The sequence below is a fragment of the Chanodichthys erythropterus genome, chromosome 16 (assembly GCF_024489055.1).
Source record: "Chanodichthys erythropterus isolate Z2021 chromosome 16, ASM2448905v1, whole genome shotgun sequence".
Taxonomy (NCBI): Eukaryota; Metazoa; Chordata; class Actinopteri; order Cypriniformes; family Xenocyprididae; genus Chanodichthys; species Chanodichthys erythropterus.
In genome coordinates, this window is record NC_090236.1 from 23,230,815 (window position 1) to 23,246,541 (window position 15,727).

A 15,727-nucleotide genomic window follows, 5' to 3' on the forward strand; every position below is an offset into this window, starting at 1 on the left:
AATATAATATAATATAATATAATATAATATAATATAATATAATATAATATAATATAATATAATATAATATAATATAATGCTGTTTCGGTGTGATATGTGATATGTTGTTTTATGGTCCAAATCACACAGCCGTACTTTGAATTCGAATTGCATGCCGGGAAAAGACAATAATGTCAGAGTGAGTTCCTGTTTAAAGCAGATATAAATAAAGAAAGGACATCCAACATCTTTCATAGTGACGAACAAAATCTTATCCTCTAAAAAACACAGTCAGTAGGGTAGAGTACACAATGTCACCAGCTGGCCTGACGACACAAGCCTCCGATGAGAGTTCTCCAGTCGATAAGGATTCGATGGCGGAGGTTTGGCTTCAGGTCGAGGTAAACTCTACTGCACATGCCTTGACATCTCACTGTTCCTTTTTCTGGCAGGAGGCTTGAAATGCAATATATCACTAGAACAGCCTTCTTCCTCCCCTGTTCCCAAATGCACACACACATACACACACATACACACACACACACACGCACACATGCACGCACGCACACACACACACCTGCCACCCATGTTTCCGTCTGTGCTTTCAGCAACGGAAGACCTAGACAAGAGCTGCTAAAAGCAGTTATGTAGGACAGCGAAGCACAATGCTGATTATGCAAAAGGCAAAAAAGGAAAATGACAGTCATTAATAGGATTCCAGGAGTTAACTGTCCATAACTAACACTGCCAAAGGCGAGCTGGCAAACAGAGGCAATCAGGAGTGTGTGTGTGTGTGTGTGTGTATTCAGGGACAGTGAGCATACACTGTACAAACAGTTCTCAGTTTAGAAACGAACTATAATAGCAAACATGCAATTAGCCGAAAGATGTGAGACCTGCGTCCTCAAGGTCAGACGCTATTGAATATTTTGTGTTTAGCGTACAGGAAATAATTACCACCCACATAATTATAGAAGGTGACTGTGTTGCAGTTCGCAAATGTACCGTATTGCCTTCGAATCATTTCATTCTTCATCTAGCGTACTTGCGAGGGGAAGCCCACTGAGCTATTGCAAGACCTTGAATTCCTTGCCACATGAGGGGCTCTTTGTTTCCCCTCGATTAAGCTTGCCTGAGTGTTCAGGGCAGAGTGTGTCACGGTTCCTCAGTGTGTGTGTGTGTGTGGTGTTGCCAGGCGGCCGTGGTGAGCGTTGACCCCTGCTTAAGCTCCTGCTCCTCACCCCGCTGTGCTAAAAGCTACCTACGCGATCACTGGCCACCATGTTGGGAAGTGATCCAAATCCACCTCCTCGTACTCCCCCTGCGCGCTCTGCTCCTCCACAGCCGGGCCTACATTTGGTCACATCTGCTGTGCCGTCAGCTTAAAGGGTTGGTTCACCCAAAAAAATTCTGTCATCATTTATTTAGCCTTGTGTTGTTTCAAACCCATAAGACTTTTATTCATCTTCGGAACACAAGTGAAGATATTTTTTTATCAAATCAGAGCCAGTTCTGTATGACCACTTTGACGCTTCAAAAAGTTCTTAAAGAGATCAAAAAAATGAATCAATATGAATTCAGTGGTTTAGTCCAAAATTTCAGAAGAGACATAATGTAATATAATATATCATAATTATCACTTTATATGATGGACAGATTCAATTTAGGCTTTTATTAACATGATCAGCAAACATAAACAGAAGCTCAACTATTGCTTGATGCGCAAGACAAATCTCATTGGTTTTTGCTGAAGCTCAAACGTGCCGCATAACACACCAGAATGAACCACATTGGTTCTTGCACGTCAAGCAGACATGCTTGAGCTTCCATTTACTACAACTGACGTGTGAGTTGATGAATGTGTATGTGTGAATGAAAGCCTAAATTAAATCTGTTCAGCGTATAAAGCGGTCATGTCTCTTCAGAAAAATTGGACTAAACAACTCAATTCACATGGATTAGTTTTACGATCCCTTTCTGTACTTTTTGGAGCATCAAATTGGTAAGCCTAGCTGCATAGCTGTCAATGGATGGACAGAAATCTCTCTGGCTTTATTAAAAATATCTTGTGTTCCCGAAAATGAATGAAAGACTTGCGGGTTTGGAATGACATGAGGGTGAGTAGTGACAGAATTTTCATTTTTGGATGAGCTATCCCTTTAAGTATGTATTTTACGATGTTAAAAAATCGTTCTCCTATCACTACTTACTGTGCAGACAACAGTAAGAAAGCCAATAGTCTGTTGATTTCTCACGAAAATTGTAAACATTGCGGCGCTATCAAAATGTTTTGAATTGTTTAAGCAGCCTAACACAGCAACAGTGGCTCAACCAATGGTATGAGTTTGGGGCGGGGCTATCTGTTTGACTCACCAATGACAGACAGGGGCATGTTTGGGAAATCTGTTTGAAACAAATTCTCATTGTTTTCGCAATTTTGTTTGGTGATGCTAGAGGAGTAGAAATTGCTAATCTTCCAAAGTAATTTATTTAAATTCATAATCTCAAGTTATGTCTCTTATGATCACCAAGGCTGCATTTACTTGATCAGAAATACAGTAAAAACAGTAATATTGTGAAATATTATTACAATTTAAAATAACTGTTTGTCAGCCATTATTCCAGTCTTTAGTGTCACATGATCTTTTAGAAACCATTCTAATATGCTGATTTGTTGCTCAAAAAACATTACTTATTATCAATGTTGAAATCAGTTGCACTACTTAATATCTGTGAAACATTTTATGTGAAACAAAGAATAAAAAGTTCAACAGAACAGCATTTAATTGAAATATATAAAAGTATATAAATACATACAGTACACACTTCAGCTTTAACTCAGAATAAACTGCGTATGAAGACAAAAAAGTATATACTGTATGATTTTTTTTCATTATCATAATATACACTTTAACTCAAAGTGATCTTAATTTACTAAAACTCATGTTACGTATCAGAATAAAATACACATTAAAAATTCATATTTAAAAAGTACTTAAGTAAACACTGTATATGCCAACCAAAACAAATTATGTACATTTTTACTTATGTTTTCATTATGATAGTATATCTCATGAAAATGTACATTTAAAAAAAAAGTGTCGGCAAGTCACTGTTCGTTATTCACCTACAACATTCGATTTAAATCTATAACCAGACCTAAAACTGTGTTTTTATGCTTTAAAATGTTGCCAATCAGATAGGAACACCACTGAGGACGGTGGCTTAATTCATCATTTCTCTCCTTCACTCTCGCAGAGAGAAAATATGTACACTCATGTATGTGTTCACGGAGGGGGTTACGCAGGCTCATAGCCAGCCCTTTTGTTTCTCACGGCAGCGCCAGCTTCATTAGCATAAATTAGAATATTTCACGGCAAGAGAGCGACTCATAGCTATGCGTTACCTTCACATAACGACACGCGTCCTCCCGCACCCCTCGACTCTATCTCCTCGCCCGCTGTAACATCTAACCCCCTGCTGATTAAAGAGAGTGGAGGGGATCTTTAGCACAGCCACACCATGCCAATAGCATTACATTAATCTACATTAGAAACATTCATTACATGCTAAACCACTCAGGCAACATGCCTCTTCTCCAGCACACTCTGCGTATCATTCCATTAGCTTAAAGTATATGGAATGAATATGAAAATGCACTTCCCTGTTGAGACATTCCCTCAAGCAAAATACTAAGACATGGCTGAGGCAACACCATAATTGTATGGTGAAATCTAACAAAGGTACCAGATATCAGTGTCATTTTATTACTCTAATACGCACTATATATTAAAATGAAAAGGTGCGTAAATGTCATTTTAGGGCTGTGAATAGAGTCTACAGAATGTGTTGGGTCACATATCTGTGTTTGTGTGTGTGCGGGTCCTCAATCCCTCCACGTTTCCCTGAACACAGGGATACGACAGCGAATAAATGTTGATCAGTGTTGATTCCGTCCAATGAGCGCATGTCGACTGACAGTGTTCCTAAGCTGCGGCGAAAGGCGGCCATTAATCTTGGTCTGGTTTAAGTAGCATATATTAATTTGTGTCATTTTTACTAAGTCGAGACAGGAAGGGGCGCTCGCCAGTCCGTGTTTGACTGCTCACAGCAGCGGGAGAAGGGGGGGAGCTGATGGCTGGGGGGAGTATAGGGGGGTCTTTTATGTATCGCGCCGCCACTGCCGCCACTGCCGTCGTCAAAATCAAACAGCAGGACGCGGGAGAACGGCAATCGCCGGCCTTTGAATTAAACTAAATGAACTCCTGGGGTGTTGGTATGGCAACCGTAGCTGGAAACGGCACCGCCTTTTACACTTAAGCCACGTAAGGAAATGAATGAATTGAAATGTGTTTGTAACGATGAGGATTTTGTGGCAGAGAGAGCCCTAATGCTGTTATATGGATCACGGCCATTGACTGCACTGCTGAGGGGTTGAGTCTGACTCCACAGAGACAATAATAGCATCTGCAGAGCCTTTTACTGTAATTCGCTTTTTTACATTGGGCTACAAACTGCACCACAGACTAATATCAGATAGAAAAAAAGAGCTCCGTCGCATCTGCAAGCAAATTTCCTCTCTAAAGCAATTTTTAATCCAATAAGTGAGTAGATGTTTTCGCTGTAATGGCTCTGAATATGATATCTGTCAGACAACTATGAACAAAGCTCAGTTTGCAGAATGACTGGCACTGATGCTTCAGATATTCAAACCGGCCAGAGCTGCCATGCTTTTATGAACATTAGATGCATTCGAATCTTTTGAAAGGAAATATTAAATGACCATTACGATCATTGTGTCTTACACTAAAACAAAGAATGACTAACAGTCCATGTTGTTAATCAATTCATGCAAAAATGAAAAACAGCATAACCCTATATTTAAAATGTAATGATATATTCAGTGTTGGGCTGCACGATTAATGGAAATAAAACCAAAACCACAATACGGCTTAGTGCGATTAACAAATAGCAAAGGCTGTGATTTAATTCAATAATTGCACAAGCTACAAATTTCAGAATGAAGGGTGGACCGGTGTTCTTTTTACGCATACAGCTCATGATCCAGTGTTTTCAGGGTCCCAGAGCGGCTCGGTTCACAGTAAATTCTTCTTCACACAAATTCCATCTCTGGATCTGCTCTGAGTTTGGCTTATAAGGTTGGGAATGCAACATGCGCTGACCATCTTCCCAAAATTGTAATAAAAAGCGCTTATTAAAAAGGCAACCAAAAGTAAAAGTTTTTATTTGACATTTCATAATTAATATATTAAGATAGCCATAAATATTAGTTTTGTATTTTTAGAGTTGTACTAAAATATAATAATAATAATTTATTATTATTATTATTATCATTATTATTATTATATTGCTTTTCTTAATTTTTTTATTTTATAGTAAAAAGGTACAATATTTTATAGTGTAAAGGTACAATAGCAATATTTCTTAGTTTTTTGTTTAATATTTTTATGTAGTAATAATAATAATAATAATTATTATTACAACAAAAATAATATTATTGATGTATAATCACAAATTTTGGGGGCAAATTGTGCAGACCTACAAAAGTGTACAGTATACCTGGACTATCAAAAATATCCCATTCTAAATCGCGATAACGATTATTATCGGAAAATTTTGATTTTTTCCCCCCAGATTGTGCAGTCCTACTTCAGTCCAAAATCCAGTGCTAATTAATAATTTCATTGGTAGTGATGACTTAAAGTGTGTATGTGTGTAAATTTTAGCGGCATCTACCGGTGAGGTTGCGAATTGCAATATAGAGAAGCTACGGTGGCCAACACAGGACAAAGATGTCATCATCTGAGACAGCAAAGAGTAGCTAGTCAAGCAAACGAGCTCTATAGAGCAGTTTGTCCATTTAGATCTACTGTAGAAACATGCCAGTGCAAAATGGCGACTTAACATGTAAGGGGACCCGGTGTAAATAGAAATGGCTCATTCTAAAGCATTAAAAACATAACGGTTCGTTTTCGTAAGGTTTTTATATACCACTGAAAACATAGTTATGTGTATTATATTGTATTTCTGTCAATAGACCCTCTTAAATCTGTACACATTGCACTTTTAAAGGAAGGAAGGAATGGGTTTGCATGTAAACAAAGGTTTTGATCCTGAAGCAATGTGAAATAATATTACCATGATATCACCAGTCAATACTCTGTACAGAACGCAAGTACGAAAAGCAACTGTTTCAAACTGAACCACTGTAACCTTAAGCCATGTCAATAATTATTCCATAAAATGAGGGTTTCAGTTCCTTTATTGACCATCCGCAGGAGGAAAACACCTCCCACACAAAAAGCACTTCTTCACTATTCACACGGGCAACCTGTTATCAGAGCTAATTAGAGACTCCCACCTCCGTTATACATTTCTGTAATTAGGCTCTTAAAACATGATTAACATGTCTCAATTACGCCAGTCATCATTTGCATAATTTATAAGGAGCTCTAATTGCGAGTGAGTTTAGACTTGAAGCTGGGTAATAACAGAAACACACAGGAAACATTATGCTGCTACTGAGGCATGTCCGTTCCAACGGCCCTAAGTATGATTAGCAATCACGTTCCAAATAAAACAGGAGGAGGAGAGGCTCCCCTCATGTAGCTGTAGCAAACATAATATTTCTCCACAATTCACCACGACGGTCTTAGATATCTTAGATATCTCGCCAGCTCTAAAATTACGTAGTGCGCAAAAGAACAAATGAGTTAAGGAATGAAGCCCAAACTTTATGAAGCACAGTGTTGCAAGCACTTCAATAAAGGTAAAAGAACACTGTGAGTAAATATTACAAGAGTAATACATCAAAATACAGCCCTCACAATATGTACTCTGTTTACCTATGTTTTATTTCCTAATGGCAGTATTAATATATGAAAGAAAGACATTTATTCGAAGTTGAAAGTTATTTTGTACAAATTTCGCAGCTGAATCCTGTTAAAGGTAAGTGTGAGATACATTTGAGATACTATCACTCATTTGACATGAGATAAAAGGAAGGAAATGCTTGTTAACAGTATATCAAATGTCTACATATTGCTTTTAGCCTCATGCACTTGCAAAATGTATATTTTGAATGAAATGGAAATTCTTTTTTCTTCATTCATGCATACATTTCAGTTATAAATAAATAAATAATCAAAATGTCAACTCTCTGGTGATGTATGCCACACTTCACCCACCATTTTGTCCACTTAAACCAACCCCTTTCTAACAATTGCCTGCAAACTCACGATCAGATCTTCCACCATCCTATCAACAACCGCTGGACTGAACCAAGATCCTGAACTACAGTTTTTTCTTTTTCAATAATCCAATTCACTCAGATGTATGTCTCAATATGGAAAAAAAAAGATCTCTTTCTACTTTATTGCAACTTAATGCACGATAAATGACAATAAAGGTTACCACATCTAACATTGGCCAATGAATTAGGGTCAATGACATGGCACTCATTTCGTCCAGATCTATTCAAAAATAGCGGTACAGTATACTATGAGGAGAATGTTTTTAATTTCTCAGATAAAATTCTTTCTTTTTTTAGGTCATAAATGGAGTGACACAACCCTTGCAAACCCTCATGACTGTGTCAGAGCCAATAAATCTATATTTGTATAGATTTATTGGCCAATAAAATATCAGATCACTTTTATGACAATGCATGGTTATTTTCAGGCTATAAAATGCCATGAGGTCCGACTGATTCCTCAAAAAATACATGGTATTAATGAAAAATTCATTACAATATTTAAAAAAAAATACTTTGATAAATACTTTACAATTTTTTGGAAAACCATGATTAAAAATATACTTTATGGGATACCTTTTTACTTGATGGTTACACCACATGACATTTTTAGAGTTATTAAATTAAAAATTAAAAATTTAATTCTTAAAAGTTTTTCAAAATTTTATGAAACCAACATGAACACAAAAAGTACATTTCTAAGAACTTGGTACACATTTTTTCTATTTATTAGACTCTTATCTGTCATTGACTCTCTATGGTTCAAAGAGTTCACGCTAAGTTTACGTTTATTTTTCAAAGCTCTGTTCATGATCAGGCAAACGTATGTCCATGTGAAACAGGCCTGATGAAAGCCCCAAGGGTAAAACGGAGCTGAAACCCAATACCAACAAACATCCAAGTTAATGTCCACCTTTCCATACACAACCATCTACATGTGCCAGTCACTGAATTCAAATACACACAGTGGCCTTGCATTTCCAAGAACACGCGGTACACACAAATACACAGACACTTTAAATAATTTGCAGCGCTAAAGCAGCCTTGTTTAAAAGCCCCCACCCCGCATCACATCCTGTTCCGTGAGCCGCAGTACTTGTTTATACTCGCACGCCGGCCTGTGCCGTGTTAGCTCGGTCAGGCCCTGTGTAAAAATACACGGCGAGGTCAGGAGTTCAGGCCGGCTCTGTCTGCTGCTGGCACACCGTACTGCCCCGCTTGTCAGCTGCTTGCCAGAGGAGGACTCATCACCACGGCATCCTCCTGCACGGCTGTCAACACGCCGACGCCGCCGCGCAACACGTGGTGCGCGCCGGGCAACTCGCAGCCGTGTCAATCTCTGCGAGATGGCCATAGGTTACGAAGAATTACAGGAGCCGTGTCATTTCGGGCTCTCTCAACACATCTGCAGATGAAATATATTAGCAGAAAGAAAATGTATTGTTCCTGTCAAAGACACTGTGTCATGTCTGAATAGGAATTACGAGTCGCACTTAAAGCAGCAAGCTGAGGTGGCCGAGGTGACGACGCAGTTTATTCAAAGATTCAAAGTAAATCAAGGTTATTGTGAGCAGAAAAAGTTTATTTTAAAAAAAAAACAAAAAAAAACAGAGAGCCACTGTTTCAAAGAGACAAGCTCTCGGTCGGCTCCATGACCTCCACAGTCTGTTATGAAAGCTAAGACACCACTGTTCCACAGCACGCGATGCCATTTCAACAAAACAGACCTGCTACGGATTTAATAACCTCGCTTTTCTGGAATCCCACCTGGGACTCTACAGCTGCAGCAACAATGTAAAACCATGAACGAGGCTGACTCTTTATTAAAAAAAAAAAAAAATTAAAAAGGGCCCGACAAAAATGGTGGCTGCTCTCGTTTGGGCGCTCTGCACTCAGCACATTTGCAGTAAATGTCACGGCGGAGGTTTGAGCCATTTTCTCTGTGGCGGCGGTGGATTTTTAGTGGTGTCTGTCTGCGCAGTGTGAAATTACACCCTCACATTAAAAAGAGACAGAAGTGAACCGAGGTACAGCTCACAGCTAATTCCGTAGTAGAGAGTACAGGGTGGGGGGTTAAAGCACAAGGACCTTTTAAAATCAACCGTCAAGGCTTGAGTTCATATATTTCCAGTGTTTTCTAAACCATGCTGCCGATAGCATTTCCAACAGTATATAACGTTGACACCTAAAAACGCTTTCTTTCTATTTTTGGAGTGTTTTCTTAAGTCACAACCAGGCTACTATCAATAGCATCCACTTAAAAGGCATCAAAAATCCTTTTTTCTCTCTTAATTCCCATGCCAAGGCTCAAAAAAACTACAAAAATAGTTTGTGTACAAATGTTTGTGGCTGAATATTTGATGGTTTAAATAATATAAATAACTTCCTGTTCCATTTGACAAGTTTCCTTCCTTTCAATTCCTTCAACAACTGGAAAGCCCAAACTTTTTTTAGGGTTTCAAAATGAAAAACAAAAAGCAGGAATCAGCTAATGTTAATATTCGGATACGCACGCTGATCAAATGCAAGTAGGTTTGATTTTGATGATCCGATGCTCCTAATGAAGTCCTGAGAGAGAAAAGCAACCGCGGCACAAGCTGAAATGAGCCCCCCTTGACAAAAACAACACCGGGGCTGCGTTCAAGTACAAACAAAAACTCAACATGAGGTGTGTTTTGGGGTGGGGGGGGGTTGCATCTTACATTGTGCTCTGAGATATTAAGAAGATAATATACATAAAACAAACAAACAACTAATTCCCACACAGGAGAGTGGCATCACGACTATAAAAAAACTACCAAAAAAAAGCACCATCTTCATGATCTTACAATTCTCATATCTTGTTTGGAGTCTAACTGGGTTTATCACTCTACTCAAAAGCTCTGCAGGTTCCTGGTTGCCAGGAACTGTGGGAAGAGAAGCAGGAGCAAAGAGTCAGGAAGAGGTCCAAGTCACTTTGTTCTTCATCTTGGAAACGAACTTTGAGTGAACCCCGGGTGACGCCAAGCAGTTCAAAAGAGTCAGGCATAACTCTTTCCCTCCTAGGAAAACCTTGCTAAACAAGACGAGAAAAAAAAAGCGAACATAGTGCCATGAGGCCCCTGTGATCGCTGACACTGTGGCCCTCCGAAGCTCTCTTCATTCGGTCAGTATTTCACAGAGGAGGGGGGAGCCTCTCCACTGCAGCGCCTTTCAGACAGTGTGGCAGAGAGCCAGCTTCAGCTTCCTTGTAATGAAATCTTTGTAAATTACACTTTGGGGCTAATTAGTTGGAAGATCCGGCGGTGTTTTTTTGTTGTTGTTTTTTTTTTAACATTTGTTGTCTTTTCTCATTGTAGCAATCTGCCTTGAAAACCTTCACTCAGGGACGATCGCATAATCAAAAGAGCATGTTCATTTCAACCTAATGAATAGTGCTTCTGGTGGACTTTTTAAACTGCTCTTAAAAGTGCCTTACTCAACCAGCTACATTATATGCACACGAAAACTTCAAAACATATCCATTAAAAATGTAGAATCTGCATCTAACCAGACAGCACAGCAAAAAATGGTGTCACAATAAGTCGAGTTTATAAAACTCAGATGGGTATTATCAAAACCATGAGGCAGAGTATTTTAAAGCTAACAGTCAAAATAGCAATTTAATGAGTAAAATAACATACTAAAATCATATTTTCTAACCAAAGCCATTGACATTCTCATAAACTGTAGGTTATAAACTCAAATAACAGCCTCATCAGTAGCACTCAATGCAGCAATGATACAATGCAATGTAAAATGCTGTGTTAAGTAATAAACTTCAGCTCAGCTGCACAAATTATAACCCTAGCACACAAAATAATAATAATAATAGCTATCTATTTGAGCAATCTGGATGCTGTATAAATCACAAGATATTTGAATAGCATGAATTTTTCTGTTATTATTGTAATATCAGCACTTTGACATGATGCAGTCTTGACTCTAACTGTGAATTCTCCTCTAAATATCTAATAATGCACATTCTCACAAGACACGCAATACATCACTGTATTAAAGAGCTCTGTAGCAAAAAAAAAAAAATCTATATTTCAATATTCAGCTTAATGTGATAACTAGCACTTGCAAGTTTTCACTTTCTGTTCTCTATGTGAGACAGGAAAACCCACCTGTTTTTTCTTTTATTTCACACAGGACATTGAATAGAGCCGGCTTCATTCTGTGACAATTCAGTGCATGTTTCCTAAAAACACAAACAGAAAATAAATACCAAGCCGTCACTATGCATGACCTGTCAAAACTGTCAAAACACAGACATTAGGCTTAAAAGGAATGTCTGCTATGTGTGATGGAAAGTTTGAGTATTTTATAAATGGTATTTGATAGAAGACAGCTTGAAATGGCTTTAAATTGTGCAGCACTTTTGGAAGTGATAAAATGTGTTAAATGAGCAAAAAAAAAAAAAAAAAAACTGTCAAAATATTTCACATGCATCATAGACAGCAGCATTAAGTGGATTGCAAAGTGGAATTGCTATCAAATACTTAATTAAGATGACTGGCTGCTTTCCTTTAAAGTAAACAGAACAACAAAAAAATGTCATGAATAAACATTAAACCACAAATATAAATTACATATCAGTTTAAGATTTCAATATGCATGGTAATTATTAAAAAGGCTTTAAAGTCAATTTCAAGTTGTTCAAATTTGATCTCAAATGTAAAGTGTTTTAAAAACACCTGTGTTGACAGATACTAAGGCTAATAGGGTCAAGTGAATGAATTTGTCTTCAGTCACATAAATTTGTCTCCATCTTGTTAACTTATTGATTTTAATTAGGCTACTATAATTTGATGTTATATATATATATATATATTTTTTTTTTAAAAAAAACATGAATATGGAAAGTAGCACATTTAACAACGTTCCTTCAATGTACAAACAAGTAGGCTACAGAAACACTGTAGAAGCCACATTGTCATTGTAGAGTTATGGACTTTCTGACAAATGCGCACGATTGAAATTTTTTAAGAACGCATTATCCATTTATTTCCTTGCTTAATTCTTAGATACCCGCAGTCCAATAAATAAATAAGCTAGAACTGAATCCACCCGCAACATGTAGTAAGTCTATATGGCACTGAATCAATGCGCTTTCTCATTTGTAACCTGCGAGATTCAGAGCAATTGGAAATCGAAACGATGCGTCTGGGAAGAAGAAGAAGACAGCTCAGATTCTGCACAGAGGCGCTCGGAAGTGGCTGCAACATATTAGTAATGCAAAATTAAAAAAAAAAAAAATGCGCGTGGATAAAAGTTTGAAAGAAGACGCAAAAAGAAAGTCGGTGCGCTTCGGGTGGCGCGTAAAAATATAAAGCGGCTGACTTGTTAAATACTGTCGACGTGTTTCAGTAGCTACTATGAAGTTAATAATAAAAAGACAGCATGCATACACACTTAGATATATACCTGGCCTGTGCCTCGTCCAGACTTTGGTCGGTTATGGTCATGATTTGTTGTAATATGTCTCCAATGTCCTGTTTTCTTCCCTCGCCGTCCGCTCCTCCCGTGCCATCCTGCATATGCTGCGCCAGGCCGGGGTGTCCGGCCATGCCCACCCCGTGAGAGGAGTGCATCAACCGGGGCTGATCATCCATCCTCGCCGCTGTTCTCTAGACTCTGGTGACTTTTTCAATTCTTGTCTAGGAGAAGGAAAATTCCTTCAGAAACTCTCGCCGTCACTCCCCCTTTGCGTTCTGGATGTCTGGAGCGCGCTTACAACATGGAGAGAGGGAGAGTGGGGAGAAAAGGCAAAGCTCCCTCTCACAGCTGGTTTGGGTGAAATCTGATCTGGAGAGCTGCTTTAGGATCAAGCCACTCCTGCTCTTGCCACCAAAGCTGAGACAACAGAGCCCAACTTTGTCTAAGGGCTGCTGTAATCCTGTGTAATCTGCGACTCTGCCGCGTAACTCCTTGTTTCCTTTGACAGCTTTACGACTGAAACAGCTTTGAGACGTGCTTTGAAGGCGTTAAACGTGGGGAGAGAAGTGCTTTTGTTTCGCACAGGTCTGCTGGCAACACTGACACATAACGGGAGGCTCCGCCCACCAACACTGGCACGCAGCGATGGGGCACCGCCCATCGCTCGTGATTGGGCGAGAGAGCGCTGTTGGCCCCGCCTCGGTTCTTCCACGGTACGTCAATCATATTCCTGAGGAAGGTGGGTCGGCGTAATAAGCTTTAAGATGTGGCGTTAGCGCTTGGACTGGACAGGGTGGTAACACGGTGATGGATAGGGGTTGAACATGAAAATAAATAATGGTGTTTGGCGTAAAGCCTCCGCGTCCGCTCGGGACTTCGATGTTATCTCATCCTGTAAATGAATGTGGTCATTTAAGATCTGTTTTCATTTGATGAAACCGGTGGCATTTATGAACAAAATTTATTTTTGCGTTTGAAGTGTCTAAACAGACTTGTTGATGTATTTTACACAAAGTTGTCAAATATAAATCAAACACTGCTGGTGTAAATGGTCACATGACCAGAGGTGTTTGTACAGAATCTATTAATGTATCATACAGATTTTCCTGTCATAAATACATGTAAACATGTAGTGTAAGATGGAGGAAGATGCCCACCTTAAGAACAATGGCATTTACTTTTAAATTGTAATACAGATGTAAGTTTAGCATGTGCAGAATGACGGTGATGATGATGCATCAGCCAATGTGTTATTAAGGGAAATAAATAGAAACATTTACAAATGTTGTCACAAAATTTACTATTTTTCAGAAGACATATTACAGTGAAAGCAATACATTTATTCTTTGATCATCATTCTCCATTTAACCATGCATGCCTAACAGTAAAAAATAAACAAATAAATAAACCTTGCTGGGAATAAATTGGAATTTCATAAGTTAAATTTGTTTGACTGGGATTTTTTTTTAAAGCATTTGAATACTTAATTAAGGTGACAGACAGCTTGCCTTTAAAGTAAGTCGAACAACAAAAATGTCATGAATAAATATTAAACCACAAATATAAATTGTATATCAGTGTAAGAGTAATAATCATGGTAATTATTAAAACGGCGTTAAAGTCAATTTCAAGTTATTCAAATATGATTTCAAATGTAAAGTGTTTTTCAAAGTGTTTAAAAAAAAACACCTGTGTTGACAGTTACTAAGGCTAATAGGGTCAAGTGAATGAAGTCATTTGAAGTGACAGTCTATCAGGCGATATGGTGTCTCTTATTAAAAGAGAAGTGATTTGCAACATGTTTTGCAACAAGATATCTCATTTTTCTAAATATACATTTTGTCTACGTAAATGACTATAAACACATATATTCATTATCCATATTAAAAAATATATTTCTGTCATGACAACTCTTTAAGTGTTTGGCATCGTAATGGATATGACAATGTTTATATGTTTGGTCTTAGCGGAATAGATCTGTGACGCTGTTGCTGTTATTGCTGCTGCTGCTGGTTATTACTGCTGCGGCAGAGTAAGTAGCCTACCGAGACTTGTTACTGCCAATACATACACGACACACTGCTGTGAGCAATTAATACATGCTGCTGCTGTACAATATAGCATACATGAATTGCCCATAGAAGATCTATACAGGTGGAGCTGGGGAAGGTGGAGGGTTCCTGAAAGTGCGCTGCAACTGCTACAGCAAATGCTGACCAAGTATTTGAAGCTCATTGGCTACTGACAGAGCAGGAACCAAAGCTGTGCACTATAGAGAATGATGTGATTGCGAGCAGATTGAGTTAAGGACCTATCAGCCTGTGCCATCTAGAGTTTAATGACAGAACTTTGTGTGTGTCTGTCTGTCTGTCTTATATATATATATATATATTAGTTTTGGGACGCATGAACTTTAATGACATCCCATTCTTAATCCGTAGGGTTTAATATGGAGTTGGTCCACCCTTTGCAGCTATATCAGCTTCAACTCTTCTGGGAAGGCTTTCCACAAGGTCTAGGAGTGTGTTTATGGGAATTTTTGACAATTCTTTTAGAAGCGCATTTGTGAGGTCAGGCAGTGATGTTGGACAAGAAAGCCTGGCTCGCAGTCTCCGCTCTAATTCATCCCAAAGGTGTTCTAGAGTTCAGGACTTTGTGCATGCCAGTAAAGTTCCTCCACACCAAACTCGCTCATCAATGTCTTTATGGACCTTGCTTTGTGCACTGGTGCGCAGTCATGTTGGAACAGGAAGGGGCCATCCCCAAACTGTTCCCACAAAGTTGGGAGCATGAAATTGTCCAAAATATTTTGGTATGCTGAAGCATTAAGAGTTCCTTTAACTGGAACTAAGAGGCCAAGCCCAACCCCTGAAAAACAACCACACACCATAATCCCCCCTCCACCAAACCTTACACTTGGCACAATGCAGTCAGGCAAGTACCATTTCTCCTGGCAACCACCAAACCCAGACTTGTCCAGTGGATTGCCAGACAGAGAAGCGTGATTCATCACTC

General features: G+C 38.7%; 1 protein-coding gene across 2 annotated transcripts in view; it reads right to left on the reverse strand.

Moving 5' to 3' along the window:
• pbx1a (pre-B-cell leukemia homeobox 1a) overlaps positions 1–13,254 on the reverse strand; it is a 75,132-nt gene extending 61,878 nt beyond the window's left edge. For both annotated transcript variants that reach the window (XM_067362602.1, XM_067362603.1), the window contains exons 1-2: positions 12,701–13,254; positions 11,401–11,474 (exon numbers count right to left, since the gene is read on the reverse strand). In XM_067362602.1, the coding sequence (XP_067218703.1) occupies positions 11,401–11,474; positions 12,701–12,888 (262 nt within the window). In that variant the 5' untranslated portion in view covers positions 12,889–13,254. The remainder of the gene's footprint in view (positions 1–11,400; positions 11,475–12,700) is intronic.
• Positions 13,255–15,727: the final 2,473 nt, after the last annotated feature.